This window comes from Wyeomyia smithii, chromosome 1, assembly GCF_029784165.1.
Source record: "Wyeomyia smithii strain HCP4-BCI-WySm-NY-G18 chromosome 1, ASM2978416v1, whole genome shotgun sequence".
In the NCBI taxonomy this organism is placed as follows: Eukaryota; Metazoa; Arthropoda; class Insecta; order Diptera; family Culicidae; genus Wyeomyia; species Wyeomyia smithii.
In genome coordinates this window covers 5,021,001-5,036,410 of record NC_073694.1, presented here as the reverse complement: position 1 = coordinate 5,036,410, position 15,410 = coordinate 5,021,001, and the positions used below count along the sequence as shown (strand labels likewise).

The window sequence follows — 15,410 nt, the reverse complement described above, 5'->3', positions numbered from 1 at the left end:
GTAAAACGGTGGATTGCTCTGTTCACTTGTTTAACAGTTCGGGCAGTGCATCTGGAAATAGCATATAGCTTATCAACAGCTTCTTGCATTTCGTGCGTTGGAAGATTTGTCAGCCGCAGAGGGTCTCCGGTGGAATTCTACAGTGACAACGGGACAAACTTCCAGGGTGCAGATCGGATTCTTCGCGAGCAAATTAACCAAGGACTTTCGGCGACCTTTACTAACGCAGAAACTAAATGGAACTTTAATCCACCTGAAGCTCCACACATGGGAGGAGCGTGGGAGCGTTTAGTTCGATCCGTTAAAGCCGCGATGGGGGAAGCGTATTCGGACGGGAAGTTGGACGATGAAGGGTTGCAAACTTTGGTCGTGGAGGCGGAGAGCTTGGTAAACTCGAGGCCTCTGACGTATCTACCACTAGACTCTGAAGAGTCCGAAGCGCTCACTCCGAACCATTTTTTGCTCGGTAGCTCGGGAGGAGTGAAGCAACCCGTGTCCGTTATCGATTCTGCCAAACCGCAATTTTTGAAAGCTTCGTGGGAGCAGATCCAGAAGCAGCTCACCGTCTTTTGGAAGCGCTGGCTGGACGAATATTTGCCGATTATTCGCAGACAGCCAAAATGGTTTGACGAGAGTCGGCCATTGAGAGAAGGGGATTTGGACTTGATCGTGGATGAAAGAAAGCGCAGTTGGTGGACACGAGGCTGAATTGTCGAGGTTATGCCAGATGGAGAAGGGAGGGTCCGTCAAGCGCTTGTGCAAACAACGAGCGGTTTGATACGACGTCCGACGACGAAATTAGCACTTTTAGACGTAGGAGAAGGTGCAGTCCTGGTCAACAGCAAGATGCACCGGGGGGAGGATGTTGGAGACAAAACAGCCTGAACAACCCTCCCAATAGTCGGTATATGCCATCACCGTCTTATGAATCCATTGAACTGAATTCGCCTGTCACCCCGGCATATCAACAAGGCGAAACGTCAATGCCAATGAGAAGACAAATTCATCCGGATCAGTGCGCGTGTGAAAATTAAAACTACAGCAGGAGATTAACCTTGAATTTAATAATTTGCTATTGAATTGATAAGTAATTACAGCCTAAGAGCGATAGCTTGTAAGTAAATACAAAATCTCTTGAAATGTTTAATTAAAATTTGCCTAAAATAAATGCAGGAAAAGATAACTTAGAAGGAAGAGAAAGAGAAGTTGGATAGCGTCAATAAGCAGAAGAAAACTTGAATATTTGTCAGTAATATTAATACTAAACCTAAACCTAAATTTAATGAATAAAATTTGCAGTTGAGCTGCATAGATCGTGCTGCTACAAAAACCGAGTTTTCATAACAACAACTATATTAGTTTCTTACACGTTCGCGAAGAACTGAACTTTTATTTTATTACCAAAATTATAGAAAGAAATCAAGATTGTCGCTCCGTAACAAAATTATGCTCTCTCCTGGCTATTTCTGGTTTTAGAAAGCGTTTTATGCTACTCCAAGCGAATATTTTCTCTTCTTGGTCTTTACTGACTTTTGAAAACTTTTTCATAGCATTTAAAAGCGTTTTTTAGGATTATATTTCTTTTGGTCTTTCCTGGTTACTCTGAGTTCAATATGGAAACTTCTACTGATCTATCGGGCCTTTAGAAGGTTTTTCTTGCAATTTTGAAGACAATTCTGCAGAATTTTCTCTCTGATCTTTTCCCTCTAATGATTATTCTAATTATTATTTCATACTAATTTCAATTTTACATTTTTATGATTTTTCGTTAATCTTAGCTAGAGCATAACTTGATTCAAAAAGGATTTCACCCTTCGAGGAAAGTTTTCGACGACATTCTAAAAAAATTCGCAAAATCAAGAGAGGCGAAACCCCTGCAAATCATAGTAGCAAATAACATTAGTTTTAACAATTTTGGATTTTCAAAAATAGTTTTACTTTTTTCACTCCTCACTTAGATAACCATATCATACCTGGAAATTTACAATGAGCTAATCCGGGACCTATTGAATCCCGGTGGACCACTGGAATTACGAGAGGTTTGTTGTATAAACTTAGCAATTCAGAAAACTCAAATTTGAACAATTTTCCTCCCTTTAAGGACAACAAAGGCAATCAGCTGGTAACCGGTCTTTCGGAAATTTCAACAACCTCCAAACCGGAAGTGATCCAACTTCTGATCAAGGGAAACAAAGCTCGTACGGTGGAACCAACGGCCGCCAATCAGACATCATCCCGAAGCCACGCGCTGTTAAGCATCACGGTACTTAACAAAACATCGATCGGGACCAAGCAGGGACGCTTGTTCCTCACCGATTTAGCCGGATCGGAGCGAGCTCGAAAAACGAAAAATCGTGGCAAACGTCTGCAGGAGGGCGCGCATATAAATCGCAGTCTGTTGGCGTTGGGAAACTGTATTAATGCCCTGGCCGGTGGGGCCCGATATGTTAACTACAGAGACTCAAAACTAACTCGGCTTTTGAAGGAGGCTCTCAGTGGCCGCTGTAAGACGGTCATGATAGCCCATGTTGCCCCCGATGGGAAGCATAGGGATGAAACGAAAAATACGCTGGTGTACGCGGATAGGGCTAATCATATCACGACGAGACTCCAGAATCCCACTATTTTAGAGGAAAATCGGGAACTCCCGATGGCTCACTATCAATCGCTGGTTTCCGAGTTGCGCGAAGAGGTAAGCCGACTGAGGGAGAAAATGCTGTCGGATCGACCACGAAGTGGTGCCGCCCAGCGGCAACAGCATCAAGGTTTCACCGGTAGTAGCGACGAGGAACAAATGAAAAAGGTCGAACTGAAGTACTTGCGAGAACAGATTGTCCACACGTTTAAGCAGCAAATGAAGCTTCGACGGAGGCTACTGGAAGCGGACAGTCATTTGTTGGGGCTGGAATTGGATGCAGAACGACAGCATATGGTTATTTCTCACTGGCAAAGTCGGCAGGGCAAATTGTACGATCGGATGGATCTGGAGGAGGGTAAGGAAAGATTTTCGTGTTTCGAGTTTAAACTGATAATGTTATTTGATTGATTCCAGATTCGGATTCGGAAGGAAATTCCGCACTGCGTTCGGCTTGGAACGAGTTATCCGCTATAGAGAAGGAGGTCAAACGGTTCAACGAAATAAGGGCTTCAACCGAGCACGAGTTGGAGGAGTGCCGAAAGAAGGGAGTGGCTTTGGAGGATGTAAGTATTTTCTTAGAGTCGATTTTCCAAATCTTAAGAGTAAAACTCCGAACAGGAATTACCGGAGAGGATCAGCAGTGACGAAGAACGTGAACTGCTGTCATTGTTGTGTCGAGTTCATGAGCTGGAAGCCGATAAGGTATGTTTTCCCTTAATGTTCAGAATTATTCGAGTTATACTTACACCCTTTAATTTTCCAGGTTTCTCTGCAAGCCGAACGTTTGGCACGCCAAGCGGAACTGCGGCGACGGGATTTGCAGTTGTTGCGAGCTGAGCGGCAGCGAAGACTTTGTGAAGATATCATAAGCACTCAGAGAAGGATAATCGAAGGTGACATCACGTAATTATTATTAGCACAATTCATTGTATCGAAACTATTTTCAGAGGGTAGAGTAGAGCTTCCGGACGATTTGCGTGAGTTGTACGCACTTTACCAGCAGGAAATACACGCCAGCACGTACAGTAGCGGACGTCACACGGCTGGCCTCGGCAGCGGTGAGAACAAATTGCCACCGATTTATTTCCGTGAGCGAGGGTACGTATAAATAGTAAAAATAAATAAAATGCAGATGCTCCCCCTGTGTTTTCTGCTCCCGATCCGATCAACATTTTAATTTTTGGCACCCGCATAAATTTGCCAGTATTCTGTTCCAACGTTTGTTTCGTTTAAGTATATTTCCTTTTAACATTTTTTGCTGAAGGCAATCAATTTTTTTTAACATTTTTTCCAGCCAAGAAAATCGATACTTCAATAAAAGTGAAATGAAATCTTATGAAAAGAAATGAATAGCTTTGTAGCTGCAATATCGACGGCTAATTACCGATTCTTTAGCTCCGAACAAGCTCTTGAGCTTGGCCACCATTTCGGAAAACGTGAAATTTTTCGGCAATTTAAGCAAAATGTAACTTACATACCTCCCATGCTCAGAAGCAACCAATTCCCGCGGAAGAAGGCGAACTTTTACTTCGTCGTCCAGCTTAACAGCATCCTTCTCGAAGAGATCGTCGTATCTCCAGTGCCACGCAGAAAACGTTACATTGAAGTCGGCCTCGAATCGGAGCTCCTTGATGTTGTTGGCCAAAGAGTCAAGGATAAGTTCCGTGTTGGCTAGTACTTGCACTTTGATGGACGATGCAAAAGTTGACAGTTATGCTGCCCTGCGACTTTGCGAGATGCTTGACCGAGAAAATAGAGCGTCGTGCAATAAAGTTGTCCACAACGTTATTAAAATGCAGATAATTTATGTCCATTTCAGAGAAAATAAAAAAAAGTTGTTTCGTTTTTTCTGTATGCCTGAAGGGCATTGGGACTAAGAGAGCCACTGCCACCGACAAACTGACATGAATCCTTGAACAAAAATGTACGATTATTCTGCTCAAAAATTCAAATCTAAATAGGTTACAACACTAGCGCCACACATACTTGGGTTCGCGCAACAACTCTACCGTACTACAGATGACTAGAGATGCCAGATGTGAAGGCTTGTCTTTATTTGGAAGACATTTGAGCTCGTATAAAGACGTGAAAGCCTAATAGTCGGCGGATTAGATGAACACAATTTAGTATGTTTACTATGATGTTTGGTAACTGTAAAAATTTCAGTCACATATTAATGTGTGATGACATGTTTCGTGATGCGTGATGACATTTGAAAAAATGACCTGGCATCCCTGTAGATGACTGATCAGCATTCCGTCATATCAAACGTCACGTCGGTTGACCGCTGCATTTTAAAATGGCGGTTTTGGATTTTTGATCAAATTTCAGAATCTAGTTTCATGTCAGTTTGTCGGTGCCACTGCGACCATCTTGTTGATTATCTGTTGTGGCTTAGATTACGAGGTACCCGTACTCAATAATGGAGCAGTTTGTTCTATTTTGTTGAAGCCTCAGTGCACCCAGTTCTGCCTCTTTCTGCACATGAAGATGAAGAGGCAATAGACAGAGCATGACCTCCAAAGCTGCCGTAGGTGTGGTGCGCATGTAAGGGAAAGACAGGTCAGTCTTTGTACTTTTTCAAGCTTTGTTTGGGCTGTCTCTTGAACTTGATACTACAAATTCTTTTAGCCTTTCGTAGCTAAGCGGTGTGCTTGGTGAGTGTCGCTCTGTATTCATCCCAGTTGGATGTGCTATTAGCCCTATTGAACAAGCGCTGGGCCTCATGGCGGAGGTTATTGAGCGTTTCATTCCACCATGGCACGTTGTGACACACAAACCTCTCTTTCAGGAGACAGCTGGCCCTATAGGCATCAGTGATCCTGCATTCAAGAAGACGTGCAGCAATATCCAGAATGTCGGGTGTGCGTATATCGATTGAACAGGAAGACCGGGAGTTGACTAAGGATTCCCTGGATGAGGACCAAGTAGTATTCTTTGTGTTCCCGAATTTTTCGCTTTTTAAAGGATTAGATTCGATGTCAAAAATGATGTGTCGGTGAAATGACAAACTTGGTTCGTCAGAGAAATGCAATTATCTAGCTTTATCGGCAATGTTTGTGATGCAGACAGTGAGGTCGAGGATCTAGTCTCCCATGGCGTTAGTAAAAGTAAGGCTGTTTCCTATATTGCATATATTGACCTCGTTGGAAGTATGATATTCAAGTAGGTACTCACCCCTGTTGTTGCTATCCGAGCTGCCCCAAATCGTGTGGTGAGTATTCGCATCGCATCCGATGATAAACGGTTCATTGACTGCTTTTCAGTACGGCACTGACCTCGAAAAGCGTAATATCGCCCAATCGATGAATTATTCCGTTACACCCTTCGTCCAAATGTGAACTCTTTGTTAGTCAACCTCAGCTGCCCTTTTTATTTCACGATCTCTTCTTATCGGCAACATCCCGAGTCACTTTGGCTATCCTCATCGGAAACATAAAGGACCATCTTTCTTTAGGCGATTGTTGAGCTTGAATTGGCTTAAGGCAGCGGTTCTGAACCTTTTTTTGTCCGCGTACCCCTTGGTAATATTTCACTAATCAATTGTACCCTCTGGCTTGGAATGTTCCCGCAGAATGGGAGAGAGTAGTGGTAGATCATGTTGTGGTAGTCTAGTTTAGATTTCAAATTGAACTGTGATTTGTTTGATTGCTACAGTCATGTTTTAAGATCAAGTTTGAACAACAAATAAAGTATTATAAAAAAATTGCTTTGTCCGCCATTACTAATTTTTCTTTCGCGTACTCCCTAAAGGCTCTCGCGTACCCCTAGGGATACGCGTACTCCAGGTTGAGAACCGCTGGTTTAACGAAAGACAAAAACTACTTATAGTTTTAAATATTACTTTCATTTTTATCTTCGAGGTGGTCCCCGTGGTTCTGTGGTTAGCGATGTCGGTCGGCTAGCTCTCCCACACGGTTGTGATATCGGGTTCGATTCCCGATCAGGTCCAGGAATTTTTCGAGCTGGAAATTTTCTCGACTCAGCACTGGGGCACGGTGTATCGTTGTACTTATCCTACAACATGCAAAATGTGCCGAAAACAATATCGATAACGAATTCTCTCAACTAATCTAGTTGATCGAGACCGCATTAGCCCCCAGGCTAGCGTGCGATATTGTTGTTTTATCTTCGAGAAAGGACAATCACAATAACTTTTACCCAACACTAATAAAAAAACTCTCAGGAAGTAATGTTTCTGTGAAATAGCCAAAGAAGGCCATATACTAGCTTATATAAGTATTACCGGAACCGGGATGATATTATTGAGCCGTAAATCTATTCTTTAATTTAATATTTTTTTTCAGGGCCACCATATTATTTCCAGAGATTTACACTAATGAATATTATTGAACAAAAGTTACTACCTATATCATTCAAAGAATTCGCGATCACTCCCGAACGCAACAATGTGTTGTAACGAACCGCTACTGCTACTACTCGCTGCTGCTTAATTAGAACCGTACTAGTGGCCATCAACTAGTCAACTAACTGGTTTGAGCAAAAGCAGGTTCTTATATGGCACAGAGAGTGCGTTCCCGTTTTACTAGGTATATAATTCTGTCGACATCATCAAGCGACCAATCAAAGGTCCCAGCAAACAATTTGGTTGTTTTACAGCTTAATAAGCTATTATTCAGTGGATTTCGGCTGAACTATAGCTTGACAAGCCGTTATCCAACAAAATTGTTTGTTGGGGTCGAAATCTGCGTTTCAACAAAGCTTCACAATTCTCAATAGTAGTGAACGAACAATCAAATTGCAATTTTCTGCATTTGGACGGACGCATACATGATTTTCCAATCGATTGCTTCAAGAACGAAAAAAATCCATTGAAAGCTAACCGACTTATTAGCATTTGAAATAGGATACATTATGTCCCCTTTTTCCGTTTATACATTTTCATTTTACACTCATATGTGGCCGAACTTCCTGAGAGACGTTGTTCTACGAAAAAAAAACATACCAAAATCGAACTAGGTTCTGAGCTTATTAAGCTCAAAATGACGGAAAAAAACTAATAAAAAGCAAAAACTTAAAATGATCTCAAATCGAGCTCAGAATACATAAAAATAATTTCTCATGATCAGAAAAGCGTAAAATAAGGGTTACTGATTCAGAATGACGAAACAAATGACCCCAAATCAAGCCCAGAATGGAGAAAAAATGTGAAAAAGACCGAAAAAGGAACTGATCACAAATCGAGCTCAGAAAATAGAAAATAGATTCCACATTGGGCTCTAAATGACAAAATATGATCCCAAATCAGCCGGAAAAGGTCAAATAACATAATGATCACAAATTGAGCGCAGAATGTAAAAAACTTAGAATTTATGGTTTTTACACGGATTTCAAAATTTAAGCGGTTTTCGTTTTGCGCAAGTTGCAGAGTTTTCACTCTTTTTTATGTGGATTTCTAAATTCACATAGGTTTGATTTTATTGGGATTCAGAAGTTTCGTGATTGTTACGTTAGAAGGAGTTTTCAGCGTTTCTGAGCATAATTCAATTTCGTCTATTTCTGGCCTTTTGAGACGAAATGGTGTTGAAGCCACAAATGGTTGATTTCGAGTTTACTTACGTTACCAATCAGACAAGAGCCGTGGTGGCTCGTGCTGTATCAAGAGTTTGTCACCATGTTGCTCGGTTTTGGGCTGTGTTTCGCCAGTTCTTCAGGCGTCTCAACACCCGCAAGTCTCCTTCGATCTGATCGAGCCATCGTGCACGCTGCGCCCCTCTATTTCTGGTGCCGGTAGGGTTGCTGAAGAGAAGTGATTTCACAGGGCTGTCGTCCGGCATCCTTACGACGTGACCGGCCCACCGCAACCTATTGACTTTCGCCAGTTGTGCAATGGGATTCTCTCCAAGTAGCGCGTGCAGTTCATGGTTCATGCGCCATCGTCATTCTCCATCGTCCGTCTGTACTCCACCGTAGATAGTCCGCAGCACCTTCCGTTCGAAAACTCCAAGAGCGTTAAGGTCCTCCGCGAGAAGCGTTGTTGTCTCGATCCCGTAGAAGACTACCGGTCTTATCAGGGTTTTGTACAGCGTCAACTTCGTGCGTCTTCGCACTCGATTCGATCGGAGTGTCTTCCATTTCCTGCCTGGATGCGTCTCTGGATCTCTTTGCTGGTGTTATTGTCGGCGGTCACCAGTGACCCCAAATACACGAACTCGTCGACCACCGCAAGCTCATCACCGTCTACAAAGACTTGAGTAGGGGACGCTGATGTTGTTCTCCTTGGAGCCTCTCGCTTGCATGTATTTTGTTTTCGACGCATTTATCCGCAGTCCGATACGTCCAGCTTCAGCTTTCAGTCGGGCGTAAGTTTCCTCCGCCGTCGCAAAGTTACGTGATATAATGTCGAAGTCATCGGCGAAGCCCAGAAGCTGAACAGACCTTGTGAAAATCGTGCCTCGCTTAATTTTCTATTTTGGCATTTCTGACTCTTTAGAAATTACTATATTTCGATATTTCCGCGTGTTTTTATCTATTGTCTAAGGAATATTGTGTTTTTACTTTTTCAACGCGGTGTTCTGGATTTACATAGATTTTTTCGCAGATTTCGTAATTTGCGAGCCTAGTCAAAACCTAGCGAACCAAATACCAAAAAAGAAAGAAAAGATTTAAAGTTTTTCACGAGGGTTTCGTGATTTGCGTTTTTTTTTAACCTGACTGGAGAATTTACTCATTTTATGCGTAGCTTTGGAAATTCACGTGATTTTTTACGGGATTATTCTAAATTTATTAGTTTTTTAAGCAGACTTCGGAATTTTGGGAGAATTTCTCCCGTCAATTTTGGGAGAATTTCTGGATGTGTTGTGTAAACCAGAATTTCGGAATTGACGTAAAAATAAACAGTCAGTTTTTGGTTTTACACGAATTTTTGATTTTTCGCGCAGTTTTTCTTATGTGGAATTTACAGGTAATTCTTACTGATTTCTTAACTTCCGAGGTTTTTTCACAAGAATTTCAAAATTCATGCAATTTTTTATATTATTTGTATTTATATTACACAGAAGAAAAAGAAAGACGTTCATGACAATTTTTAACATTTTCGACGCGATTTGGACATTTTTTATATTATGGAGTTCAAAATAAATGTCATAAAGGTAGGAACATTCTTTTTAATAGAAACAGCAGAAAACGAAAATACCAAAAAATATTTTCAGTTAAGAAATGGCGAAAATATATATAGGCCAGAAAGAAAATACATATTTCCAAATCAAGCTCTAAGTGTCGCGTTTAGGTGAACGAATAAACCAAAAAACCCTTCTTAAGACCAGATAGCAACAATTAAAGATTCCTAATCGAGTTTAAAATGGCGACAAAATTACTCCCAATTGGGCTCTGATGGATTAAAGACTTGTTTAAATGCCGGGAAAGTCAGAGAAATTACAAGAGGCGTCAAGACCAGAAAGAGTAGGACAGAAAATGACCCTGAATTGAACTCAGAATGACTAAAACAACTTCTGAATGCTAAAAAAACGTTTTTAAATGATAAAAATGGAAAAGAACTTCTCAAAACGCTAAAAGTAAAATACCAACTTAACCATAGGGCGAGATTAAAACACTTAATATTGAAAAAAAAAAAAACGCTTTGAAAGCCTTGAAAAACGCAAAATAGTTGAAGAGGTTTTTCATGAGACACGACCGCAAATTTAACCGCCGGCTCGGCTGTGCTGAGGAAGAAGGTCTTGTTTCAGTGCTGATTGGTTGAAACATGCGTTCAACAAATCTTTAATTTTTCAATAGTACAACACAAAATCAAAATTTTCGCATAGCTTATTTCCCAATCGATTGCTGTAAGAATGAAGTAAAACCGTTGGAAACTGACTGAGTTCAAAGCATTTGAAAGTGGACAATTTTCGTGACGCTCTCGATGTATTCGGTTTTTTTAATTTGTACCCCTATACATGTTACCAAAGAGGTAATTCTACGTCAAAATAAAATGTCCTAAAATTGAACTCAGAATGGTAAAAAAACGCTGCTACTCAAACAAGAAAATGATCCATCCTTTTGAATTATATTGTACCATGTCAAACAAAAACTTACACTGTGGTCACTCAGATTATCTTCTAAAAAATGCAGCAATCTACAAAGGTTTTATAAAATATCACTGACTCTTCTAAAACAAGAAAATATCTGCACTAAAACTTAACTGGTTATTTTCTGAAAACACTACTGAAGAATGCTAACTGAAAATTTGACGTCTTTTGTAACCCACAGTCTACTGCGATTTCATTTCACACGTTTTGTAAAGATCACCCGATAATAGATTGGCGTTTTTTTGTTTTTACAGCATAAACTCACCCGGAAGCTCAAGCTCTGGCTCGGAATGGTGCTCCTCGCCAATGCCACCGGTCGATGCCGAAGGAAACCTGATCAATCCGGACCGTGTGATGGGTCCACCGGTGGGTTCCAAACTTCCCTCGATCAATCGTGTCCGCAGCAGCTTCGGCAGCACGCAAAGCACTTCAAGCGATGAGTGAAATCAAAATATTTAATATCAAAAACAAACCAAAATAGTTTTGCTTTGTAGTTTCTTTCTCTACTATCAAGAATAAACTTTCTTTAGACCTAACCGAAGGCTTTATTTTTTCCATTAGATGACTGTATATGTTCCTAGCATTTAAAAATAAACAAAATCGATATCGAATGTAATTTGTATGGGAAAGTAATTTTATATATTGATAAATACTATTTTATTGCGTAACTAGACATCAGCTTATTATATTCGAGCTCCTATACTATCCGGCAATATAATAGCAAATTAAACGCACGGTTCTACATAATTACCAGGGAACAATCCGGTGACTCCGTCCATCACACCCTCCCACCAGCCGTCGTCGTTTTTCTTCAACACATACAACACAGAACTCTCCTGGAAGCTTAACTCGTCATCCTTATCAGCATAATAATCATAGATAGCAACCACTTTCTCGATGTAATTCTTCGGTACCCAACCGGGTAGGTTTTGATCCGCTGGAACAATCGGTGCCACCAGGCTTTGTGTGTTCCTCGGTCGACCAAAATCGGCATGATCGGATTCCTCCGGTGGTGGAGGCGGTGGCAATGGTGGAGACTGTGAACCCGGACGGGGCATGTTGCGGCTGAGCGTGTGCATTCCAATGTGACCGTGATCAGGCATTTCATGAGTCATCGTTAGCGGTGAGGGTGGTGCTGGAATAATCAATACTCGTTATTTGAACATCTGAGACAAACATGGTAAGAATACTAACGAGGCATACTATTGCGCTCATCAAAGGTCGACTGATGTTGAACCGTCGACGGTGGCATCGGATGAACCATACCGACTTGCGGTGGATGATGCATTGCAATCTGACTCGGTGGCATTGGCATCGGGAGAGCGCTATAGCCAGGACCACGTTCCCCACCGGATGTGCGGCGAGGATGTCCTACCGGGAAATTTGGAGCGTAATGCGATGGAACTTGCGGTGGAACGACAACCGGTGGCGTTCGGTATTCCCGCGAAGCTTTGCCTAGCGTTCCGGTATTTCCGGATGATTTTCCTAAAGTTCCCGTGTGACCGGTATTGCGTGTAATCTGTGGCGGTGTTGGCGGTTTTGTGGTTGGTGGTGGACCCACAGAAATGTTAGCTGAAAGTGATTGAATCGATCCCTGACTGGACACGCGATGCTTTTTTTGATTGTTGTTAGTAAGCGCAATACCGTGACCAATATCATCCAACAAACTATAATCAATAGGTTTACGAACGTATTTGATAGGCTTCTCTGGGTTCAATGGGGCCACTATTTTGTACTGTCTTGTGCTAACTTTGTTAGCCGTGAGGACACCTATTTCCCGGCGGGCCACCTTCTCCTTGTGAATCATTACGGTTTGGGAGATGTGATTCATCTGAGACTCCATCTCCGTTATTTGAGTGGCTTGAAGGTCCATCAGCTGTAAGAAGTTGTACGCCAGTGTATTTATTTGATAGGCCACACTAGCCAAGGACTGGGTGGTGTAATTTTTGGTCTCCTCCAGGGATGCTTTCTTGTTGTCGGAACTAGAAAAGAACACATAAATTGTAGAAAAGCTTACATTTTTTTATTAGAGCACATTAAACAGCATAATTATCAGAGCGTTAAATAATGCTGTAAAGTGCATACATGAAATGCAACATCATCAGGAGGTGAAGCTGCATTTTTTTTCTGCTTTTGCCCCACCCAAAGCCAAGTTAGTTAGTACAGAGCCGACTTACCGATAGTAGGTATCTTCGCAATATTCAGCGACCCGCTCCAGGTTGGTGTAGCTTTCCTGGAGGTTTTGTCTTCCTTCCGGAATTTCGGTCCGTATAAGAGTAATCAAATCGTCCATTTTTTCGGCTTTTAATTCTCTTTCACTGACAGCTAACCGCAGCACGGAAGAAGCAAAATTAATAAGCACCACCTTTCGCACGGAGTAGTAACGTAGTTATATTATACTTACATGAAGAAAAATATGCTTTCTTAACTATTAAGACCTAATACACAAGGAAAATACATAAAAACACGAAAAATAGTATTGGAGAAAACTCCCATGAACGACTTTCGTCAGCTCAAGAGTCAGACACGGTGCTGCAAACGTCAAACTCGACATATTCAAGACATTCGACAAGAATTTAGCACATTTTTAGTACAGAATAGAACTGAGCTGCCAACTTCTTTTGGCAAGAGCCTGAAACTGCTCGAAATAAAAACCAATTCTACAGCTCGAAATAAAGTCCTAATTATGAGAAGTGTTATATACTTTTTTATTTGTTATTCTGAGATGATCTTATGAACTTTTTATTCATTAATCCCTTTTTGACTTGCAAAAATATTTGAGGGCTATGCTGAATTGATTTTGGGATCCTTAGAAGCGTCCTTAGAATCGTTTTATTCTCATATTAGGCTCAATTAGGGGTCTGTTTTTTATTCAGTCCTTAGAAGTGTGCTCGCTATCCAGCGTTCAACTGAGTTCAAAAGCTATACCAGTTTTTATATATCATTTGAAAATGATGCGTTAAAATCATTTGAAAATAATACGCATGTGTTAAATAACAGTTCGAGCTCGTAAATGGGCGAAGGACAAACTGTCATTTAACACACTTCGAGCAGTTTAGTATCCTTCATTTGAAATCGGAAAACAACGATGAAAATTTATAAAAAATAAAGTTCTGCACAGAAAACTACGCTATTTCAGCAGAATTCAATTTGACACATTTTTCTATTTTGGCCTTTTCTGGCCTTTAGAAGCACTTTTCGGCCATTCTGAGCTCAATTTGGGATCATTTTCTTTTTTGGCCTTTCTGACCTTTAGAAGGCGATTCCGACCATTCTGAGCTCAATTTGGGATCATTTTTGTTTTTGGCTTTTTCTGGCCTTCAAAAGGTGTTTTGGCCATTCTGAGCTCAATTTGGGATCATTTTCTTTTTTGGCCTTTTCTGGTCTTAAGAAGGCGATATTGGCCATTCTGAGCTCAATTTGGGATTATTTTCGTTTTTGGCCTTTTGTGTCCTTTAGAAGGCGATTTCGGCCATTTTGATCACATTTTGGGATCATTTTCTTTTTTGGCCTTTTCTGTCCTTTAGAAGGCGATTTCGGCCATTCTGAGCTCAATTTGGGATCATTTTCTTTTTTGGCCATTTCTGACCTTTAGAAGGCGATTTTGGCAATTCTGAGCTCAATTTGGGATCATTTTCATTTTTGGCCTTTTCTGGCATTTAGAAGGCGATTTCGGCCATTCTGAGCTCGATTTGGGATCATTTTCTTTTTTGGCCTTTTCTGGCATTTAGAAGACGATTTCGGCCATTCTGAGCTCGATTTGGGATCATTTTCTTTTTTGGCCTTTAGAAGGCAATTTTGGCCATTCTGAGCTCAATTTGGGATCATTTTCTTATTTGGCCTTTTTTGCCCTTTAGAAAGCGTTTTTGGCGATTCTGAGCTCAATTTGGGATAATATTCTTTTTTGGCCTTTTCTGGCCTTTAGAAGGCGATTTCGGCCATTCTGAGCTCAATTTGGGATCATTTTCTTTTTTGGCCTTTTCTGGCCTTTTGAAGGCGATTTCGGCCATTCTGAGCTCAATTTGGGATCATTTTCTTTTTTTGGCCTTTAGAAGGCGATTTTGGCCATTCTGAGCTCAATTTGGGATCATTTTCTATTTCGGCCTTTTCTGGCCTGTAGAAGGCGATTTTGGCCATTCTGAGCTCAATTTGGGATCATTTTCTTTTTTGGCCTTTAGAAGGCGATTTTGGCCATTCTGAGCTCATTTTGGGATCATTTTCTTTTTCGGCCTTTTCTGGCCTTTAGAAGGCGATTTCGGCCATTCTGAGCTCAATTTGGGATCATTTTCTTTTTTGGCCATTTCTGCCCTTTGGAAGGCGATTTTGGCCATTCTGAGCTCAATTTGGGATCATTTTCTTTTTTGGCCTTTTCTGGCCTTTTGAAGGCGATTTCGGCCATTCTGAGCTCAATTTGGGATAATATTCTTTTTTGGCCTTTAGAAGGCGATTTTGGCCATTCTGAGCTCAATTTGGGATCATTTTCTTTTTTGGCCTTTAGAAGGCGATTTCGGCCATTCTGAGCTCAATTTGGGATCATTTTCTTTTTCGGCCTTTTCTAGCCTTTAGAAGGCGATTTTGGCTATTCTGAGCTCATTTTGGGATCACTTTCTTTTTCGGCCTTTTCTGGCCTTTAGAAGGCGATTTTGGCGATTCTGAGCTCAATTTGGGATCATTTTCTTTTTTGGCCATTTCTGCCCTTTGGAAGGCGATTTTGGCCATTCTGA

The 15,410-nt window shown here is 41.2% G+C and overlaps 2 protein-coding genes across 2 annotated transcripts in view; one reads left to right on the top strand and one right to left on the bottom strand.

The window, feature by feature from the left end:
* The window catches only part of LOC129732996 (kinesin-like protein KIF19), a 63,979-nt gene extending 52,768 nt beyond the window's left edge, over positions 1 to 11,211 (top strand). Inside the window, exons 4-10 of the mRNA XM_055694561.1 lie at positions 1,959 to 2,039; positions 2,102 to 2,993; positions 3,053 to 3,201; positions 3,257 to 3,340; positions 3,402 to 3,531; positions 3,586 to 3,736; positions 10,941 to 11,211. Of these exons, the coding sequence (XP_055550536.1) occupies positions 1,959 to 2,039; positions 2,102 to 2,993; positions 3,053 to 3,201; positions 3,257 to 3,340; positions 3,402 to 3,531; positions 3,586 to 3,736; positions 10,941 to 11,130 (1,677 nt within the window). The 3' untranslated portion in view covers positions 11,131 to 11,211. The remainder of the gene's footprint in view (positions 1 to 1,958; positions 2,040 to 2,101; positions 2,994 to 3,052; positions 3,202 to 3,256; positions 3,341 to 3,401; positions 3,532 to 3,585; positions 3,737 to 10,940) is intronic.
* A 3-nt stretch (positions 11,212 to 11,214) lies between these two features.
* LOC129733075 (abl interactor 2) lies at positions 11,215 to 13,241 on the bottom strand. The gene is made up of 4 exons (XM_055694675.1): positions 13,091 to 13,241; positions 12,864 to 13,011; positions 11,881 to 12,668; positions 11,215 to 11,821 (listed from the first exon to the last, which is right to left on the bottom strand). Exons 2-4 carry the CDS (start codon positions 12,977 to 12,979, stop codon positions 11,412 to 11,414), a joined length of 1,314 nt encoding a protein of 437 aa, XP_055550650.1. The 5' UTR covers positions 12,980 to 13,011; positions 13,091 to 13,241; the 3' UTR covers positions 11,215 to 11,411.
* Positions 13,242 to 15,410: the final 2,169 nt, after the last annotated feature.

Excerpts from the sequence above, each read along its gene's own strand:
- LOC129733075 (XM_055694675.1), bottom strand. The coding sequence starts at position 12,979 with ATGGACGATTTGATTACTCTTATACGGACCGAAATTCCGGAAGGAAGA. Across the intron at positions 12,669-12,863 it reads TGCGAAGATACCTACTATCG|TTCCGACAACAAGAAAGCAT; the intron begins GTAAGTCGGCTC and ends GTTCTTTTCTAG. Across the intron at positions 11,822-11,880 it reads TGAGCGCAATAGTATGCCTC|CACCACCCTCACCGCTAACG; the intron begins GTTAGTATTCTT and ends TGATTATTCCAG.